The sequence below is a fragment of the Puma concolor genome, chromosome E2, assembly GCF_028749965.1.
Source record: "Puma concolor isolate L17-30 chromosome E2, mPumCon1.1.hap2, whole genome shotgun sequence".
NCBI classification, from domain to species: Eukaryota; Metazoa; Chordata; class Mammalia; order Carnivora; family Felidae; genus Puma; species Puma concolor.
In genome coordinates, this window is record NC_141681.1 from 60,595,928 (window position 1) to 60,618,569 (window position 22,642).

Sequence of the window (22,642 nt, forward strand, 5' to 3'; positions counted from 1 at the left end):
AACCCTCGGTTTGTTCTCTGTATTTAAGAGTCTCTTATGGTTTGTCTCTCTCTGTTTTTATCTTATTTTATTTTTCCTTCCCTTCTAGGTTCATCTGTTTTGTTTCTTAAATTCCACATATGAATGAAATCATATAATATTTGTCTTTCTCTAACTTATTTCACTTAGCATAATACACTCTATTCCCATCCACATTGTTGCAAATGGCAAGATTTCATTCTCTTTGATCGCTGAGTAATATTCCATTATATATATTTATATATATATACTATATATATAGTATATAGTATAGTATATACTATATAGTATATATAGTGTATAGTATATACTATATAGTATATATAGTGTATAGTATATAGTATATAGTATATAGTATAGTATAGTATGTATAGTATATATACTATACTATATATATGCTATATAGTATATATAGTATATATATAGTATATATATATACTATATATATATAGTATATATATAGTATATATATATAGTATATATATAGTGTATATATATAGTATATATATAGTATATATATATATAGTATATATATATATATATATATATACTATATATATATAAGATGTGACTATATATATAGTATATATATGTGACTATATGTATAGTATATATACTATATATATATATAGTCACATCTTCTTTATCCATTCATCCATCGATGGACATTTGGGCTCTTTCCATACTTTGGCTACTGTTGATAGTGCTGCTGTAAACATCGGGGTGCATGTGCCCCCTTCGAATCAGCATTTTTGTATCCTTTGGATGAATACCTAGTAGTGCAGTTGCTGGGTCATAGGGTAGTTCTATTTTTAGTTTTTTGAGGAACCTCCATACTGTTTTCCAGAGTGGCTGCACCCGTTTGCATTCCCACCAGCAGAGCAAAAGAGATCCTCTTTCTCTGCATCCTTGCCAACATCTGTTGTTGCCTGAGTTGTTCATCCTAGCCATTCTGACAGGTGTGAGGTAGTATGAGATGAACGTATTTATTTATTTATTTATTTATTTATTTATTTATTTTTTAATTTTTTTTTTTTTGAACGTTTATTTATTTTTGGGACAGAGAGAGACAGAGCATGAACGGGGGAGGTGCAGAGAGAGAGGGAGACACAGAATCGGAAACAGGCTCCAGGCTCCGAGCCATCAGCCCAGAGCCCGACGTGGGGCTCGAACTCGCGGACCGCGAGATCGTGACCTGGCTGAAGTCGGACGCTTAACCGACTGCGCCACCCAGGCGCCCCGAGATGAACGTATTTAAACATATAAAATACAGGAAGTGGGCACTTATAAAATTGTTAGAAGGGTCACAAGAGCTGACTTTGCAAGGTAGGTCTCCAGAAGTGCCTCCCCAAATGTGGCAAAACTGAACCTTCAAAACATGTGCTCCCTCAGCCACGGTCCAGAGGTGGAGCTGCAGGGGGCTGCCTCTGGGACCACCAACTTCAAGCACACACTGCTTTACCTGCAATCCAGGGTCAGAAGGTAAGATGACGCGGGGCGCCTGGGTGGCTCAGTCGGTTAAGCAACCAACTTCAGCTCAGGTCATGATCTCAGGGTTTGTGGGTTCAAGCCCCATGTCGGGCTCTGTGCTGACAGCTCAGAACCTGGAGCCTGCTTCAGATTCTGTGTCTCCCTCTCTCTCTGCCCCTCCCCCACTTGCACTCTGTCTCTCTCTCTCGAAAGTAAATAAAACGTTAAAAAAAAAAAGAAAGTAAGATGATGAAACCACCACTCACTGTTGCCACAAACGCGTGGAACGCGGAGTTCAGACCCCAGCCGTGCTGTCTCTGCCACCACCTTTTGGTAGCCACAGCAGGAGGAGATGCTGCCTCTGTCATCCAAATGTCACACGAGGGCATCTAAAGGGTGGAATCTTATTTCTGTTCAGAGTGCTTTGTGCACAGAGCAGGAAAATTACTTTTCCAGCCTATTCATGAGAGGAAGTCCAACCAGGACGATGTGGCAATGAACTCCGAGTGCCAGCCAATTAAAATTAGCCACAGGAGGGGCGCCTGGGTGGCGCAGTCGGTTGAGCGTCCGACTTCAGCCAGGTCACGATCTCGCGGTCCGTGAGTTCGAGCCCCGCGTCGGGCTCTGGGCTGACGGCTCAGAGCCTGGAGCCTGTTTCCGATTCTGTGTCTCCCTCTCTCTCTGCCCGTCCCCCGTTCATGCTCTGTCTCTCTCTGTCCCAAAAATAAATAAACGTTGAAAAAAAAAAATTAAAAAAAAAAATAAAAATAAAATTAGCCACAGGAACTGTACTTTTACAGGGTTTTCTAGAATTTGTATTTAGCTCTTTCTCAACATCCTCTGGTTGGTTTGGTTTGTTTTCCTTTCAGCAGTGTGACTTGTTTCTTCCTTGATCTCTTCATGTATTTGAATCCATGCTCATTTTATATTCTCTCAGTTTATGCAGTTATCTTGTTCTTGTCCGTGGTTTCGGCTCATGCCCTGCTCCTTTGCCGGGGGAGGCAAGCTTCGTCCTGCATGCTGCTCTGATGAGGTTGTGTCTGGTCCTTGGAGCCCCACCTAGGGCTCCCCAGTTGGAGCCCCATTAGCATGTTGGGCATGCATGGTCATCTGGATGCATCCTTCCTGCTGAAGCAGGAACTTGGGATTTTGGAGAGCAGCAGTGGGCGGGCCGTCCCATCCCTGTTTCCTCACTAGGGCTGGAGATGTTTCCACTAGGGTTGGGGATGGCTGAGATATGACCCCAATCTCCCCATCGACCTCAATGTGTTAGTTTTCTATTTCTGTTTGATCAACCGTCACAAGCTCAGAGGCTTAGAACAACAATCCTTTAGGATCTCCCAATTCCATGGGAGTGAGCATAACTCAGCTGGATCCTTTGCTCAACGTTTCACAAGGCTACAGTCAGCGTGTTGGCCACACTGAAGTTCTTATCTGGAGCTGAGGGTTCTCTCTCAAGGCTACTGGTTGCTGGCAGAATTCACTTCCTTACAATCGTGGGTACCCATGTTCTTGCTGGCTGCCCACCAGAGTCAATCACAGCTCCCGGGGGCCACACCTCTCCATCAGTGGTTCAGAACACTGATTTTCTTCCTTGAGGTCAGCAGGAGCATGTCTCTTTCTGACTTCTGCTTTTAAAGGGCTTGTTTGATTAAGTCAGCCTCATTTAAGCTAATCTTCCTTTTGGTAACTCAAAGTCAGCTGATTAGTAGCTTAATTATAATCATACAGGGCATGCAACATGGGAGGAGCAGGATTTGGTGGGGAGGGACGTCCTAGAAGTCTGTCCAAAATTTTCATGAACACCAGAAGGCTGGCACCAGACGAGGGAGGAAGAGAATTGCAACCTGACCTTTTGGGAGGCAAGGCTGACCGCTCATGTTTTTTCTTCCCTCCCTGGTTTTGCCCTTTCAGGACTCACCCTTCCCCAGGAGAGGAGGCTGGATGACTCATTGGCCCTTGCTGTTCTGAAAGCCGTGGCCCAGGTGAGTCATGCTTTCTTTCCCCTTCCTCAAACTGTGCTCATTTTGTATGAATATAGGACAACTTCCTTGGATTTCCTGTCTCACCCATGCATGAAAAGATCAAAAGGCCCTGAGCCATCGCTAAGAATCCCTCTCTCTCTGAACCTGCATTCATGTATCCACATGACGTCGACTCTCCTATGGACTCAATTCTGCAGAAATGCATTGCTTCAGGGAAACGTGAAAGACTCCTATGTGAAATATGATTTCATGGACTAAAGGAACCACACATAACAGTGCTTTAATGGTAACCTACAGACCAGGGTTTCCCAGTTAGACAAGATGGGCCGTGGTGTTGGTTGGTCTCTGCTGTGGTCCGAATGTATCCCCCCAATTCATATGTTATGGTATTTGGAGATGGACCTTTACTAAGTGATTAGGTCAGGGTGAATGGGATTAGTGTCCCTATAATAGAGGCTCTAGACAAATCCCTGGTCCTCTTCAACCCCGTGAGGACGTAATGGGAAGTTGACCAGTGGTACTTTGTTATAGCAGCCTGAATGGACTAAGACAGAAGGTCTCAGGTTCAGGACCTTTTGAATTGGGGTTGGCGTTGGGAATTTGAGGCATTGCCCAGCAGTCCCTCCATCCAGCCCAGATGGATGCCTGACCCAAGATCAGATGTGATGCTGAGCCACACGTGTGGGTAACGGGTCACATCTGTGTGAGCCTGGTTTATCGCCCATCAGCATTCTAGTGCTCGGGAACAAGGAAAGAGTGTGCCTGAGGATGAGCTAGGTGAGACTAGTCAGAGTGCGTGAGGTTGAAAACCATAAATTGGCAGAGCTAAGAATGTCCCTAAAGATATCTTGTTCAACTAGATGTTCAACTGGGTGGTTCAATAGGTTAAGCGTCTGACTGGATCTCCGCTCAGGTAATGACCTCACAGTTCGTGAGTTCAAGCCCCACATCGGGTTCTGCGCTGATGGTATGGAGCCTGCTTGGGATTCTGTCTCCCCTTCTCTCTGCCCCTCCCCTGCTTGTGCTGTCAAAATAAAAATTAAAAAATAAACTTAAAAAAAAAAAGGTATCTTGTTCAACCTCAAGTGCCCAGAAATAAAAGAGTTTGTCACTTAGTGCAATGTCATGGGAAATTGTGCAGCTGATAATAATAAGTCTGTATTAAAGAGTCTGACCGAATAAGGAAACATTTGGACAGTGATGAAGCTGCTTCTTCAATATATTTAAGAATAATACACAAATCCCATAATTCCTAGCACAGATTCTGTTAGTCATTTTGGAATGATTCCATGAGAAAAATGTTTCAGGATTTCCTGAGCTCAACGCGAAGGCGATTTGAGGCTGATAGTTGTTCGTTGTGCTGTCTTGTGCACAGGTGACGGGTCAGCGGCATCTCTGGTCTCTCCCTGCTAGGTGCTAATAGCGTCCCCTATCCCAGTGGCGCCAACCAGAGTGTCTGTAGGCATTGCCCACTGTCTTCTGGGGGCGCCATATTGTCCCTGAGAGCCCTTTCTCTAGTTTGAGTTTTCTTGAAACATTATGAAAGCACTCAAACACTGAAAACAATATCAGTATATTTCCATATTCACTCCTTTGATTTCAGAACAGAAGGAATAGAGAATTTCAGACATGTGAATTCAACTTCTACAGTTTATTGGCAAAACATTGAACTGACTTCTTTTTGTTCATTGAAGTATCTTTTGATGGCTGTATCTCCCTTTACGAAGGAAGTTGTGCTGCTCTCCATAGAAATATCAAGAACATACAGACACTTCTCTTGAATTGCCAAAATCGTCTTGCGTGCTCATCTGCCTCAGCTTATTCTCTGGGTATGTCTCCCCACTCCCTGCGGTGTCCTTTTCCATCCTCCTATTTTCCTGGTCATAAATACTCACTTGGATGGCACACATCCTCAGTTTGTTGTTTCAGGGCTCAGTGATGTTTAGGGATGTGGCAGTAGTATTCTCAGGACGAGTGGGGCCAGCCAGATCCTGCTAGGAAGGATTTGTACAGGGACGTGACACTGGAGAACTTCAGCAACTTCATCTCTAGGTAAGATGTTAGCACCCCTGGGAGGCTGGGATTTGCCCACGGGAATACCTGCTACCTTGGGTGTGAATTCTGAGGTGCCTTCAAGACTATGGTTGAGTTTCTGCTCTGTTCTCAATGCAATTGTACTGAATGGGGACAGATAGTTCTGTAGGATAACACCCAAAGAAGCTTCTTCCCCATTCCAAAAGTGACTTCCTCCTCTTCTCTGGAATTTTCTGGTTTCTTTTCCTCATTGATGACCAGGAGCTGGGTGTGACTTCTGGGATGCCCCCTTTGTGACTCTGTTGCATTTCTTCTTGCGTACACAGGTTCTTCTATTTCCAGGCCAGATGTGATCTCCTTATCGGAACAAGGGAAAGAACCCTTGGGGGCACAAAGAGATGTGACAGGAAGCCTGTGCCCAGCTGAGTGAAGGATCATTAAGAAGGGCAGTGGCGCTGTAGGTAATGGCTCAGACGGTTAGCAGGACGAGGCACCTTTGAGACAATGCCTGGAAAGTTCCCCTCAAAGTCCCTAGTGTTCAGAGCAGAGCATTACTCCCATCAGGGTGAGCGCCTGGAGGGGCCTCTCTCGTACTCACACATACCACCCCCTACACCCTCCCCATGCTTCTCCCCGCTCAAAGAGGAAGGCGAGTTCTTTGAAGTACAACTTTTTACCTACCCAGGGAACACTGTTTCTTTCCAGTTTCTCCCCCACCTCCTTTTTATACTTATTTTGAGAGAGACCGAGCATGAGTGGTTGGAGGGGAAGAAAGAGTGAAAATCCCATGCAGGCTCCACACTGTCAGCACAGAGCCTGACGCGGGGCTCGAACTCACGAACCATGAGATCATGACCTGAGCCGAAGTCAGACACTTAACTGACCTAGCCACCCAGGCGCCCCTCCCCCACCACTTTTTAAACAGTTGTATCATTGTTTCCATCCGAAAATATGGTTCTAAAAATAGTTTATTTTGGTTACCTCCCAATGATTTTTCTTCCTTTGATATGTATTTCCAGATTCAGATTTTGTACATTCTTTCTTTCATGCTTTAAAAAAAAAATTTTTTTTTAACATGTTCAAATTTTCCAATTTGAGTCAGGCTCTCTGCAATAACGTGGGTCCCAAGGTTCTTCTGATTCATCCTCAGATGTAGGATTAGACCAGCCTGTAATTTCTGCTGTCAGACATTTCTTAAACATTTCCTAAAATTCTATGTAGTCAATTTTTAAATAATTCTTATCATACCCCTGTGAGAAACACATGTATTAAGTAGAGTACAACGTTTATGTATGAGTTTTTTTCTCTTTAGTCTTACAGTATGTGATCAAAATACTGTTTTCTAAATATACTAAAATTGGTTCTTTTCTTCCCCACCCCCTTCATCGTGGCTGTATTTATTTGTAGTACAGGCAGGTTCATTCATTACTGTTTTAGTTATTTATTTGGATGCTGTGTGAAACATTACTGTCATTCTGAAAAGTCAGAACTTTACAAAAGAGTGTACTCAGAAAAGTATGGCATCTCCCTCATTCCCGCTACCTATTCTCATTCTCCTCTTTTCAACCTTATCCCCACCCACCCCTGTAGTTAACCAAACTCATTATTTTACATTCTTTTCCTTCCAGTATTTCTTGTGTAAAAATGAGCAGATACATGTATATTCTCTTATATTTCTTTTCTTACAGAAAAAGTCACATACTGTATGTATACTTTTGCACCTAGCTTTTTTTCACCTAAGAATATGTCTTGGAAATTACTTATAATTTCATGGACATTTTTTTCATTCTAGTATGCAACTGTGTAACACTTCATTTTGTAGATATGCCAGTTTATTGAACCACTCTCCTATATATGGGTGTTTAGATTGTTCCCAGTATTTTATTTTTTATTAAAAAGGTTTTTTTTTTTTTTTTACATTTATTCATTTTTGAGAGACAGTGTGAGCGGGGGAGGGGCAGAGAGAGAAGGAGACACAGAATCCGAAGCAGACTCCAGGCTCTGAGTTGTCAGCACAGAGCCAGATGCGGGGCTCCAACCCACGAACGGTGAGATCATGACCTGAGCTCGTTAGACATTTAACGGACTGAGCCACACAGGCGCCCTTCCCAGTATTTTAAAATTATGATCATGCCATAGTGAATAATCATGTGTATCATGTTTATCATAATGTTGGAGGTATTTCATCAGGGTAGATTCCTAGATGTGGGATTTTGGTACCCAAGACCCATGTTTTTTAAATACCATACTAGGAAACTGCCTAACAAGTATACCCAAGGGCTGTTTCATTTTCTAGAGGATTTGTACCTTTGTTTGACTTACTGTTAAATATTGGTTAGAACCTAGACTCTTGAGGGATGCCTGGGTGGCTCAGTCGGTTAAGTATCCAACTTTAGCTCAGGTGATGATCTCATGGTTCATGAGTGTGAGCCCTGCATCAAACTCTGTGCTGACAGCTCAGAGCCTGGATCCTGCTTGGGATTCTGTGTCTCCCTCTCTCTCTCTGCCCCTCCTCCCCTCTCTCTCCCTCTCTCTCTCAAGAACAAATAAACATTAAAAAAATAAAAACAAAAAACAAAAGAACCTAGACTCATGAACTTATTAGCTTGTCAACTTGGACATTTCTGGCTGGCCAAAAAAAAAAAAAAAAAATCCAAATGTTCTGGTTTTCATACTCTGTATGGCATTAACCAGTTTTTAATCTATTAGCAAACTCATTTGAGTATTTGTGTGTATTTATTCAATTATTGACTTCTTCTTTGAAGCACCTTTACCATCATCTTGGTTCCTTATTAATGAGTTAAATAAATCTTTAACACAACTTCATTTTTTATTTGGAAAAATTTTTGAAAACTATACTTTGATATTACTAATACTTAATTATAGGCATGAAATAATAACCTATTGTAGGTTCCCTTCTCCTTTGTGCTATTTCCCCTTATCCTTTTCCTGATTTTCTTCCTTCAACCTAATGGTCCATTCTTTCAATATTCATGAGTTATATGATGTCATATGTGTGGCAGGCACGGAATTTGAGGTTTATTATACAACAGTAAGTAAATTAGATTTGGGTTAAAGTTTGGTTGAGGGGAGAAGGCAGTAAAGAGGTAGATAAAGTATTTCCATGTATATCGTCACAGCTTTTTTCTTTTTTTTAAAGCATTTTATTTTTTAATTTTTAAAGTTTATTTGGGGGCAACTGGGTGGCTCAGTCGGTTAAGCGTCTGGCACTGGCTCAGGTCATGATCTTGTGGTCTGTGGGTTCAAGCCCTGTGTCAGGCTCTGTGCTGACAGGTCAGAGCCTGGCGCCTGCTTCGGATTCTGTGTCTCCCTCTCTCTCTGCCCCTCCCCCCCCCCCCGCACCCTATCTCTGTGTCTCGAAAACAAACAAACATTAAAAAATTTTTCCGATAAAGTATATTTATTTATTTATTTTGAGAGAGAGTTTGAGTGGAGAAGAGGGGCCGGGGGAGAGGGAGAGAGAATCCCAAGCAGGCTCCATGCACAGCACACAGCCTGACATGGGGCTTGATCCCATGACCACGAGATCATGACCTGAGCCAAAACCAAGAGCTGGAAGATTAAGTGACTGAACTACCCAGGCGACCCATCACAACTTTTTTCTATTTTGCGGTAAGATTCTCGAATGGGAAATCATAGGGGTGACAGTATTTAGAATAAGACAAATGACAGCCATCTAAAGAAGTGATGTTGAATATGAGATCTGAATCCTAACAAGACGCCAGCTTTGCAAAAACTGGGCACAGTGTTACATACAGATAAGCAAATGCAACCCCATGTATTCTCACATGTGCAAGGAGAAACTGGGGGTGGAACACAGTGAGGAAGGCAAGTAGCTTAAAATGAACTTGAATACATTTGACAGGTTGAGGACTCAGTATTTCACTCTTGTGCAACATGAAGCTCTGAAGTGTTTTCAGCAATGGGTCTCATTGTCACTTGTAAGAGAACCACCTTAGACATCCTTATTTCAACAAACTCCTTAGGCAACTGTAATGATAAAAACTGAAAAATCTATCTGAATAACTACCTCACTTACTTCACTTAGGGGATGTCCACATATCCTGTTCTCCTTGTTCACTTATCTAATTGCTTAGTCATATTTGGGAGCTGTAAAGAACAGTCATTTTTTTCATAAACATCATTTTCAGTTTAAAACAATTTCTACTAGGGGCGCCTAGATGGCTCAGTTGGTTAAGCATCCGACTTCAGCTCAGGTCACTATCTCATGGTTCATGAGTTCGAGCCCTGCGTGGGGCTCTGTGTTGACAGCTCAGAGCCTGGATGGAGCCTGCTTTGGATTCTGTGTCTCCCTTTCTCTCTGCCCCTCCCCTGATTGCACTCTGTCTCTCTTTCTCTCTCAAAAGTAAACAAACATTAAAAAAATAAAAAAGTTTCTACTAAAGAAGCTCTAACTCTCTAAGAGGAAGGACTAAAATGAGCATCTCTGCTTTTTCATTATCTTTCAGATCATGTATCCTCATGGGAGAAAATGGAAAAATTTATAAACAAAGATCCTGAGGACCCCATGTTCCAGGATGACTGGGAATATAAAGGCATATTTGAGAGACATCAAAGAAATGAGGAAGGAAATTCCAGTCAAATGATAATCACCCAGGAAGAGTATCTACTGTGAGACAGCAAACTTCCCATAACCTGCATCAGAAAGTTCCACCTGGAAGTAGGCCCTATGTATAACGAATGTAGAGAAGGGTTTCGGCAGAAGACATCCCTTCTAAGTCACCAGAAAATGTATACTGCTGACCGATCTGAGGAATGCAAGCAACATGGGAAGGCTTTCTCCATCACCGTTCTGATCCCCCTCAACATCATAGAACTCACACTGGGAAAGACCCCGTGAATGTAAAGAATGTGGAAGGGCCTTTAGTCCTATTTCCCTCTTTACCCAACACCAGAGAATTCCTACTGGTGAGAAAACCTATGAATGTAAGGAGTATCAAAAAAGCTATATTCAGCTCTCAAAACTTAATGCACATCATAGAATGCATACTAAGGGAAAATTCTATCAATATACTGAATGTGCAAAAACTTGTCACTAATTATTCAACATCAGAGAATTCATACTGGAGAAAACCCTATGACTGTAAGGAATGTGGAAGGCCTTTAGAGGTATCACACAACTTCATAAACATCAAAGAATATATAGCAGGGAGAAGCCATACAAATGTAATGAATGTGGAAAGGCCTTCGGTCATCAGTCATATCTTCCTCAATATCAGAGGATCCATACTGGTGAGGCACCTTATAAACGTAAGGTTTGTGGGAAGGCCTTTAGGCAGGGCTCAAAGCTTTATCATCACCAGAAAATTTATACTAAGTGAGAAATCATATAAATGTAATGGAAGCTTTTGGTCGAATTTCATAATTTAATGAGCATTAGCACCCTTACTGGTGAGAACCTTTCTCACTGTACTGAATGTGGAAAAGCTTTTAGTCACTTAACACTAGTTATTCGACATTAGAAAATTCATACTGGTGAAACTCACTATGAATGTCAGGAATGTGGGAAAACCTTTAGTCAGGGTTCACAACTTACTCAACATTATTTGTGATGTATGTAGTAATGTGGGAAGGCCTTCAAGACACAGTCATCTTTCTTAGTTTTAAGGAATTCATGCCATAGAAACTTCCTATAAAGAAGTGAAGGAAATATTTCACTGGTCTTGTCCCTGAAAGAACATCAAATAATTTATTATTACGTAGAACCTTGTCCAATATGGAAATGCTTTATCTTTCAGCTCATGTTGCATTTATCAGCAGATTCACATCATTACGTCATCACTAAAGACCATATTAATATGGTAACGTAGAAGAGCTCCCCCTACTACCTATCAATTATTAATTATTTTACAATTCATGATGGCAAACAACCATGCAAGGTGGAGAATTTTGAAAACCCATTACCGTAAGCTAATCCTAATTTACAGAAAGGGATGCATAAGAGAAAGTCACGCTTTATAGGTCACATATGGGAATTTCTTTAGCCATAAGGCTCTTTTAATGAGAAGATTCATACTGATGAATATAAGTTTTAAAACCCCCATTCAGAACTTGCCATTAATTGTGCATCAGAAAATGCAAAGTTGAGGGGTGCCTGGGTGGCTCAGTTCGTTAAGTGTCTGACTTCTGCTCGGGTGATGATCTCATGGTTCGTGGGTTCGAGCCCTGCGTCAGGCTCTGTGCTGACCGCTCAGAGCCTGGAGCCTGCTTCAGATTCTGTGTCTCCCTCTCTCTCTTTCTCTCTGTCCCTCCCCAGGTTGTGCTCTCTTGAAAAAAAAAAAAACATTAAAAAAAGATGCAAAGTGAATAAAACTCCAGGCATGTAAAACAACAGTTAAGCGTTTAACTATTAAAGAAGTTGAGGAAGATGTGCAGAAGTTTGTAACAAATCATACAGGGATATAACTCAGGTAAAAATGTGATAAGTTAGACATTAACAAAGTCACCTTTATGTTACCTAATATTTTCTGCTTCAGTTAAACAAGAAGACTCTGAAGTGAATAAGAGCAGTACATAACAAAACCTGTGGGATGTGGCCATGTTACTACTCAAAGAAGTTATAATTTTAAATGTGTTTATAGGTCAGAAAACTATAAACACTGGAATAAGTGAACCAGAGACCTCTTGAGAAGCTAGAAAATGAACATAACTCAGCAATCAAAGAATGTTTTGAAATTATGAGAGAAGTAGGTTTTGTTAACCTTGAAGCTATTTCTTTAAAAGGATAATATAAGCATTTAGCAAATCTCATAACAGTACAATTTTTCAAGCTTAGAGAGAGAGAGAGAGAGAGAGAGAGAGAGAGAGAGAGAGAGAGAGAAAGCATGAGAGAGCAGGAGAGGGATATAGAGAGATGGGGAGATAGAATACTAAGCAGCTCCACACTGTCAGCACAGAGCTCAACGCAGGACTTGATCCCACAAGCTATGAGATTATGACCTGAGCCAAAATCAAGAGTTGGACCCTCAACAGGGGCGCCTGGGTAGCTCAGTTGGCTAAGTGTCCAACTTCGGCTCAGGTCTTGATTTCACGGTTCGTGGGTTCGAGCCCTGCATCAGGCTCTGTGTTGACAGCTTGGAGCCTGGAGCCTGGAGCCTGCTTTGGATTCTATGTCTCCCTCTCTCTCTGCCCCTCCCCTGCTCACACACTCTCTCTCAAAAATAAATAAACATTTAAAAAATTAAAAAAAAAAAAGAATTGGACCCTCAACCGACTGAGCCACCTAGACGCCCCAAAAGTACTATTATTATAAATGATGTAGGGGCGCCTGGGTGGCTCAGTCGGTTGAGGGTCCGACTCTTGATTTTGGATCAGGTCATGATCCCAGGGTCGTGGGATTGAGCCCTGCACTTGGCTTCGTGTGGAGCATGAAGCCTGCTTAAGATTCTCTCTCTCCCCCTCTGCCCCTCTCCCCTGTTCATGCTCTCTCTCTCAAAAAAACAAAACAAAACAAAACAAATGAGGAGGATGCAGCAACACACATAAAGGATATTAAGAAATAAGGTTGAATACTTACCAATTTTTATGCCAATAAATTAAAATTTTTAGATTAACTTTCCTTCCTAAAAAGGAAAAACTATGTTTCTAGAATTGACTAAAGATTAGCAAAGGACAGATTTTATAGGGAATGCAATTACATGTTTAAAAAAATCAGGTATTTTTTTATTTTATTTTAGAGAGAGCATGAGCAGGGGAGGGGGGAGAGAGAGAGAGTGAGAGAGAGAGAGAATTTTAAGCCCCTTACATGGGGCTCAATCCCTCAACCCTGGGATCATGCATGACCTGAGCTGAAATCAAGAGTCCTACGCTCAACTGACTGAGCCACCCAGGTGCCCCATTATTATCAGTTTTTAAGAAGAAAGACTTACCCAACTATTAAGTGTGGAGGGAATATCTATGATACAAATTTCCAAGTTTGAAAAGACGCAATTATCAGTTCCTTTTCTAAACCTTGCATGATCTCAACATATAAACAGGAACCAAAATTTACATATGTCCTCAACCTCCCAAATTACAAAAAAAAAAAAAAATGTTGAGTGTTTGAGTACCAAATACTTATCTACATGTTAATTGTGACTATAAATTTAAAAAATCATAAGTACTACCAAATTAATATTCTAGTTGTTTCTCTTTAAAATGTAAATATTTCAAAATCAGTAATATAATTGTTACTACTTTAAAAATTAAAAATGGGAATGCAAGGGGCACCTGGGTGGCTCAGTCGGTTAAGCGGCCGACTTTGGCTCAGGTCATGATTTTGCGGTCCATGAGTTCAAGCCCCACGTCGGGCTCTGTGCTGACAGCTCAGAGCCTGGAGCCTGTTTCAGATTCTGTGTCTCCCTCTCTCTGACCCTCCCCCGTTCATGCTCTGCCTCTCTCTCTCTCAAAAATAAATAAATGTTAAAAAAATTTTTTTTTTAAATAAAAATGGGAATGCAAGCTGGCGCAGCCACTGTGGAAAACAGTATGGAGGTTCCTCAAAAAACTAAAAATAGAACTACCTTACGACCCAGCAATTGCACTACTAGGTATTTAGCCAAGGGATACAGGTATGCTGTTTCGAAGGGGCATATGCACCCCAATGTTTATAGCAGTGCTATCAACAACAGCCAAAGTATGGAAAGAGCCCAAACGTCCATCGATGGATGAATGGATAAAGAAGTGGTATATATATATATAATGGGAGTATTACTCGGCAATCAAAAAGAATGAAAGTTTGCCATTTGCAACTATGTGGATGGAACTGGAGGGTATTATGCTAAGTGAAATTAGTCAGAGAAAGACAAATATCATATACTTCACTCATATGAGGACTTTAAGAGACAAAATGGATGAACATAAGGGAAGGAAAACAAAAATAATATAAAAAAACAGGGAGGGGGACAAAACATTAGAGACTCATAAATATGGAGAACAAACAGAGGGTTACAGGAGGTGGTATTGGGGGGGGATGGGCTAAATGGGTAAGGGGCACTAAGGAATCTACTCCTGAAATCATTGTTGCACTATATGCTAACTAATTTGGATATAAATTTAAAATAAATAAATAAATACAATTTTAAAAAAACACAATTTTTTTTAATTTAATGTTTATTTCTGAGAGAGAGAGAGAGAGAGAGAGAGAGAGCATGAGCAGAGAGGGACAGAGACAGAGGGAGACACAGAATCTAAAGCAGGCTCTCCAGGCTCTGAGCAGTCAGCACAGAGCCCGACGTGGGACTCAAACTCATGAACCGCGAGATCATGACCTGAGCTGAAGTCAAACACTTAACTGACTGAGCCACTCAGGTGCACCTGTTACTTTTTTTTTAAACTAGAAGATAATTTTTCAGGAATTCAGGAGAAAATGCCTATCCAAGCTTGGTTATTCTTCCAGAGTTTAGGCAGCTTAACTAAAAAGGGAAAATATTTTAAAATCACTTGATTTAAAACCACTGAAGAATGGTATGATGACATATGTAGAATTAGAATGTGATACTTAAAAGTAATTATTAACCACAAAAAATAAGACCAACTTAGAATCATTTAAACATATGCACAATGTGGAACTTAAATGTTTTCTTAGGAAATGTGGAATAAACTATCTCCTTTCACTCAGCTTTGACTTAAAAGATAACTGCATTTTAGGTAGAGTTTGTTAGGTAGCAACAAACGTTGAAGACAAAGTGTTATTAAAAAGAAAACCACAGGCCCAAAATGGTGTCACTAAAATGGCATCACTTAGGCTAAGTCACCAAATCGGGACTTAATAACTATCCTAAGTGCACTTTCAACGAATCCGAGAAATACAGTGTTTTTTTTTTTCTAAAGTTTATCTATTCTGAGATAGAGAGAGAGGGAACGAAAAGAGAGAGAATGTGAGCAGGGGAGAGGCAGAGAGAAAGAGAGAGGGGGAGAATCCTAAACAGGATCAGTGCTGTCAGATAGGAGCCTGACAAGGACTCAATTTAATGAACCATTAGATCATGACTTGAGACAAAATCAAGGGTCAGATGTGCAACCCACTGAGCCACCCAGGAGTCCCCCAGAAATACAGTGTTCACCTGTCAGAGACTTTCTGGTCACCACTACAATAGCAATCTGTCATGTGGGCCCTCTCCATCCCCCAAAGGAAGAAGAGATAATCCATCTAATAGGACCCTGTCCACCCCTCTAACGGAAGATGACCTTGCCTGGAACAACCCTTTTTTGTTGTTGTTGTTGTTTTTGTTTTTGCTAATAACTTTCTCAATCCAACCTCCTTCCTGTAAAAACCTTTCATTTTGTGGCACTCTCCAGGGCTCCCCTACTTGCCAGTTTGCTGCTAGATTCATGAATCATTCAATAAAGCCAATTAGATATTTACTCAGTTGTAATTCGTTTTTTAACCGTGTCTTCGACTGCAGATGTGTTATCTCTCCCCATCTGCCTCCATCAGAGCCTGCAACAGGACCAAGGCATTGGGTTTCATCTTCAGCTGTTTATGTAGAACGAGCCAGGGATGAACTGAGGATGCTGGGCATATGGTTCATCGTCCTTTCCGACAGCCTGAGGCTGCATTAAATCCTCAATGATTCACTATGGTTTCAACCACCAGTAACTGCCCTGCACGGTCCTTTTCAGATACACCTCCACCGCACCATCTGCTTGTACCAGTATCACAGAAAGTCAACACTCAGGAAATTTTACTGTATTGAACATAGAATGAGCGGATTTAGCCCTGGCCGTCCCGCCCCAAACCTCAAACGAGTCCTTCCACTGCGCGTAGTTGGGAAAACAACACCACGGAGGAAGAGAAGGCCGGGCACCCGACCAAGGTCTCCTAGGAGCCACACAGACCGGAAGTATCCCTTCACCGCCCGGCACCGCCCACGTGCCGCGGTGGCTTCCGGGAGCCGCTTGGCCTCGGTGTGTGCATGCGCAGTTCCACCACCGTAGTCCCAGAGCCCTGAAAGCAGCGCGGTCCTGGCCAGCTAGAGGCTGTGGTGTCGGTAGCGAGGGACGGATGTAGAGCCGTGAGTGTCTGCGTTAGTAAAGAGCCAGAACCTCCTGTCCAAAAGAGAATGGTCTCCCGTCCCCGAGTCTCGGGCAGTGATGGATGCGGAAGTTTTCCAAGAGTAGGACGCGCATGTTTACTGCCGACAGCGGAGGCGGGGCCTCAGCGCATTGGGTCTCCGGGATGTGCGAAGGGAGGGAAGGTGGTTGCGAGTGACGGAACACGCGTGCGTTCGGTCGTTTGGAGGGGGGCGTGGCTTAGTGCCCAAAGGCGCGTGGGAGGGGGTGCTGTGCAGGCGCAGGGAGTACCATGCGGCCGCTGTCTGGGGTAGCTGAGGCGTTCTGGAATTGCAGCTGGGGCTCCCCGGCGGCGTGGGGCAGGGTCTCTTGGGGGAGCACCCCTGCTAGCGGGTTCTGGGGGTCGCCGCAAGGGTGTGGGACCAAGTGTCATCGCAGTGTGGGTGTTGCATGGGCCGCTCGTGGAGCCTCGGAGGGGCCGTGTGGCTTTTCGCACCTCGTTTGGTCTTTGGGAGCCCGGTCTGCGCACGTGCAGAGTGGACGCTGCGTCCTGAGCGGCTCCTCGTGTCCCAGGATTGAATACCTCGAATGGTGCCCAGCCCGAAGTCAGCAGGGACCTGGTTGGAAGTGCAATGGTGCAATGAGGTTTTTCTTTTTTCTTTTCTTTTCTTTTCTTTTCTTTTCTTTTCTTTTCTTTTCTTTTCTTTTCTTTTCTTTTCTTTTCTTTTCTCTTTTCTTTTCTTTTCTTTTCTTTTCTTTCCCTTCCCCCTCCTCTCCCCTCTCCTCCCCTCTTCTCCCCTCCTCTGCCCTGTCCTGTCCGCCAGATCTGGGTTTTCAGAATCGACCGTGGCACTTCAATCTGTCAGATGTGGAAAGTGAAATCTGTTTTATGGCAGCTGTGCTGATTAAAAAGAGGACACGCAGAGGGCTTATCTCGGTTACGAGACTCCCGCTATTACTGTTCAGTGTGGGGTTGACGCGGGCACAGAGGAGTGAAGCTGTGGCCCCCCGAGCAACCACAGAACACGCACGGAATTGCACTTGCAGAGAGCTCGCCGCTCGTTCAGATTCTTCCCTGGAGCCCTCCTGAATTTCCTGTTGGGCCTAGACCCCACTTAGGTTGATCCTGGTTCTTTTTCGGACATTCATGGGCTGACAGTATCAAAGTCCGTGGTCATCAGTGTGTAGGAGGTTATGTGTGGCCTGTCTTGTCTGTTCTGTCTCCAGGGACAGAGGTTTTTATTTTTATTTATTTATTTATTTTTAGGATTTTTTAATTTTTATTTTATTTTATTTTTTATTTTTTAAAATTTACATCCAAATTAGCATATAGTGCAACAATGATTTCCGGAGTAGATTCCTTAGTGCCCTTTACCCATTTAGCCCATCCCCCCTCCCACAACCCCTCCAGCAACCCTCAGTTTGTTCTCCATATTTATGAGTATCTTCAGTTTTGTTCCCCTCCCTGTTTTTATATTATTTTTGTTTCCCTTCCCTTATGTTCATCTGTTTTGTCTCTTAACGTCCTCATATGAGCGAAGTCATGATTTTTGTCTTTCTCTAATTTCACTTCAGAGGTTTTTATGTTTTTTTTTTTTTACTTTTTTTTTTTAAATTTTTTAATGTTTTATTTATTTTTGAAACAGAGAGAGACAGAACATGAGCAGGGGAGGGGCAGAGAGAGAGGGAGACACAGAATCCGAAACAGGCTCCAGGCTCCGAGCTGTCAGCACAGAGCCCGACATGGGGCTCGAACTCACAAACCATGAGATCATGACCCGAGCCAGTCAGAGGCTCAACCGACTGAGCCACCTAGGCGCCCCAGAGGTTTTTATTTTTAAAAATGCTTTATTAAAATATGGACGGCTCTTAGGCGTGTATGGTAATGCCTCATTCTTTAATGAAGCTAATTTAATTTTAACAAATATTCTGATTTATTACTTGCCTAACGCTCCCTTAAAAATAAAATTCAGTTATGTTAGGGGCAAAACCACAGGCTAGTCCAAAGGTGAGGAAGGGAGAAGAAAGACAGGAAGGGGAGAGTTGGGAAGGCTGTTATAAACAAAAAGTCATGGGAATACACTTGGAGTTGGAAGTGTAGTGGCTTCTCTTTGGCTGGGCTGTTGCTCCGGGAGGAGGGAAACCTTCCTTCCACCTGTTGGGATTGTAAAGTAGTATCCAAGTGCAAGGTCCCTCTTTTCCTTTTAGGCCTGCAATTGACCAGGAGTGGTGGGGCTTGATGGCTCCCCCTGCTGGCCTCCCAGCTCCCTGTTAGTGAGGTGTCCTTGTATTAATAGCTGAAAACTATTTTACTTCATTCTCAAGTTCTTTCATTAGCAGTATCACAAGTTCATGTGGTAAAATGTCTCTTTCTTACTCTTGGTCCAAAAACCCTACGGAAGAATAATGACCTTGAGTAAAGTGCCATTACACTGCAGGTCCTCTCGCTCCTCAGTGTATTGAGGATTTTATTTTCACATGAGGATTTTATTTTCCAGCCCAGAAACTCTCCAGCAGTTCATCTTCTCACCTGCTGTCTAGCTTTCCTGGGTGACCTCTGGGTAGGCAGACCTGTTTCCATTTATGCCCAAAGTGTCTAGCGCTCTTCCTCTAGAGCATTCCTTATACCTTCAGAAAAGTTTTTTTAATCAAGTTGTTGGCTTATTTATGAATTAGAAATACTCCATATACCTAATGTTTCTTCTTTCTTTCTTTCTTTCTTTCTTTCTTTCTTTCTTTCTTTCTTTCTTTCTTTCTTTCTTTCTTTCAAACGAGCAGGGGAGAGGGGTAGAGGCAGAGAGAGAATCTTAGGCTCCATGCTTAGCATGCTGCCTGATGTGGGGCTCAATCCCACAACGCTGGGATCATGACTAGAGCCGAAATCAAGAGTCGGACCCTCAACTGACTGAACCACTGAGGTGCCCTTCCATGTACCTAATTTCTGTAAGGAAAGTTGCTATGGGAAACTTAATACCTGGCTGAATCACTTTCTCATCCATACCTTTTTTTTTTTTTTTTTACTTTGATGGCACCACCCCTTTTAAAAATAAAGGATAGGGGCGCCTGGGTGGCGCAGTCGGTTAAGCGTCCGACTTCAGCCGGGTCACGATCTCGCGGTCCGTGAGTTCGAGCCCCGCGTCAGGCTCTGGGCTGATGGCTCGGAGCCTGGAGCCTGTTTCCGATTCTGTGTCTCCCTCTCTCTCTGCCCCTCCCCTGTTCATGCTCTGTCTCTCTCTGTCCCAAAAATAAATAAACGTTGAAAAAAAAATTAAAAATAAAGGATAGAAGCAAAGAGGGAAAGATGTTAAGACAAGAAGTAGGAAAGGACTAAAATGGTAAAAAGAAAGATGAGATGCAAATGACTTTGTCCCAGTGTATCTGAAGTTGTTTCCTTACAGTGTGAGCTGAGTGATTCCGGGTGGGAGTCGTGCCAGCTGGGGTTCCCACCACATCTGGCAGACTCTGAGGATTCCGCCTTTTCCATCACCCCATGGTGTTTAGTTGAAAGTTCATAGTCCTCCTATATCCCGTAATGACAGACCATCAAAGGATTGAATTTGATACTGAGAGCAACATTTTCTGAAGGATTTTGATAAACTGGAACATACACTAAGGTGGGAAGCCAAGATGATTGAGGGTCTGGAAACTATGTCTCATGAGAAGGGGTAGAAAAACCTGTGTATTTTTGCCTGGAGAGGAGATGGTTGCAGAGATGTGTGGAATTGTGGCTCTGGTAAAAAGTATTTAAGTTGCTGCTTTTTTCTGTGAGGTCTAGAAATAGAACCAGGTAGAAGTAGTAGAGTAGCAAACTCTGACTAAAGTACCTCTTTAATTTAAATTTCAAAATTGAATTATGGTTGACATGCAGTGTTCTATTAGTTTCAGGTGTACCACATACTGATTAAACAATTCTGTATGTGATGTCGCTTTTACCACAATAGGTATAGTTACCATCCGGTGTTAACTATGCAAGGTTATTACAATATTTTTTTTTTCAACGTTTATTTATTTTTTTTGGGACAGAGAGAGACAGAGCATGAACGGGCGAGGGGCAGAGAGAGAGGGAGACACAGAATCGGAAACAGGCTCCAGGCTCTGAGCCATCAGCCCAGAGCCCGACGCGGGGCTCGAACTCACGGACCGCGAGATCGTGACCTGGCTGAAGTCGGACGCTTAACCGACTGCGCCACCCAGGCGCCCCTACAATATTGTTAACTATGTTTCCTAGGCTGTGCTTTTCATAGCTGACTAAAGTAGTTTATCTGATGGCAATCAGAAAATTGAATAAGCTTCCCAGTGCAGTCATCGGTGGGTTACATGATTTATGGTGATGATGATAATTTTGCTTTTTGACACATCTTCAAATTTTAAAAAATGGTACAAGAAAAGTACAAAGAATTCCCTTATCCTTTCATTCCAGTTCGTTGAATGTTACCCTTTTACTACCTTTGCTTAATCCATATATTTCTCTATATTTGTATTATTTTTTTAAACATTTGAAAGTAAGTTGCCAACTTGATGCTCCTCTACTTAACCTAAGTATTTCTTTTTAAAAAAAAATTTTTTTTTTAATGTTAATTTATTTTTGAGACAGAGAGAGACAGAGCATGAACGGGGGAGGGGCAGAGAGAGGGAGACACAGAATCTCCAGGCTCCAGAAACAGGCTCCAGGCTCTGAGCTGTCAGCACAGAGCCCGACGCGGGGCTCAAACTAACGGACCACGAGATCATGACCTGAGCCGAAGTCGGCCGCTCAACCGACTGAGCCACCCAGGCACCCCTAACCTAAGTATTTCATTGTGAATTTCTTTTTTTCTTTTTGGTTTTTGTTGTTGTTATTTCAAATTTTTATTTAGATTCTAGTGAGTTAACATATAGTGTAATATTGGTTTCAGGGGTAAAATTCAGTGATTCATCACTTATGTACAACACTCAGTGCTCATCCCAACAAGTGCCCTCCTTAGTATCTATCCAGTGTGAATTCCTTACACAGCTATCAAAATTAAAAGTGAAGTTATTAAAATCAGTTCATGTCGATATAATTCTGTCATCTAATCCGAGGTTGGTTATCCTCATGATGCCTTTTATATATATAAAAAACAAAACAAAACAAAAAAACAAAAAAAATCCAGAAAATTGGGTGGCATATACTGTATTGAAGCGTCGTGTCTCTTTAGTCTCTTTTAATCTGACATTTCCTCAGTCTTTGTATTAACATTTCCCTTTTTAAAAACGTTATTGTGAAATACCTTTGAACTTAGAGAAAAGTTGCAAAAATGGTACACAACTCCCATGTTCCCTTCATCCAGCTGCACCTGAAGTTAACATCTTGCATACATGAAATCGACATTGATAAAATAATGTTAGCTTATCTATTGACCTTATTCTCATTTGGCCAGTTTGCCCACTCGTGTACTTTTTTTGTTGAAGGATCCAATGTATATTGCATTTATTTAGTTGGTGTGTCTTCCGAGTCTCCAATTGATGACACTGCCATAGATCTTTGTCTTTCATGACCTTGATACTTTTTGAGGAGTCAAGGCCAGTTATTTTATAGAATGACCTTCAACTTAGGTAGGTCTGATGTTTTCCCATGATTAGATTGAAGTTATTCATTTTGGAATTGAAGACCACAGAAGTCATGAGTCCTCCTAAGAACATCATGTCACGTGGTACATGATGTCAACTGGGAAAGATTGGCTTTGATAACATGGTTGAGGGGAAGTCTGACAGGTCTCTCCACTGTGAAGTTACTATTTTAGTCCCTAATTAATAAGTATCTTGAGAGGAAGCCCTCATTTGTTTTGCCCAAGCTGTCCCTGGTTTAGCTATTGGGAGCACCATCGGGTTGGTTCCTGTGTGTTTTAGACATGCCCCATTATTTTATGAGCACTTCCTTACCTTCTAGCACCACAAGATGATCCAGGCACATTTTGTACTTTCCCGGACCCACCCCTGGGGTCTCTGTTTCTCCATGGTGTCCTGGGATTCATTTTGGTCCGTCTTTCTTTCTTCCTTTCTTTCTTTCTTTCTTTCTTTCTTTCTTTCTTTCTTTCTTTCTTTCTTTCTTTCTTCTTTCTCTCTTTCTCTCTCTTCTTCCT

General features: G+C 42.3%; 1 protein-coding gene across 3 annotated transcripts in view; it reads left to right on the plus strand.

Moving 5' to 3' along the window:
- ZNF582 (zinc finger protein 582) overlaps window positions 1-10,899 on the plus strand; it is a 30,542-nt gene extending 19,643 nt beyond the window's left edge. The window contains exons 5-9 of one of the 3 annotated variants that reach the window (XM_086690808.1): window positions 3,403-3,473; window positions 5,168-5,302; window positions 5,390-5,525; window positions 5,834-5,968; window positions 9,998-10,899. In XM_086690808.1, coding sequence (XP_086546934.1) covers window positions 3,403-3,473; window positions 5,168-5,254 — 158 coding nt within the window. In that variant the 3' untranslated portion in view covers window positions 5,255-5,302; window positions 5,390-5,525; window positions 5,834-5,968; window positions 9,998-10,899. Of the gene's footprint in view, window positions 1-3,402; window positions 3,474-5,076; window positions 5,303-5,389; window positions 5,526-5,833; window positions 5,969-9,997 lie in introns of all 3 variants that reach the window. The other 2 variants (XM_086690807.1, XM_086690809.1) reach the window with 2 other exon arrangements.
- Window positions 10,900-22,642: the final 11,743 nt, after the last annotated feature.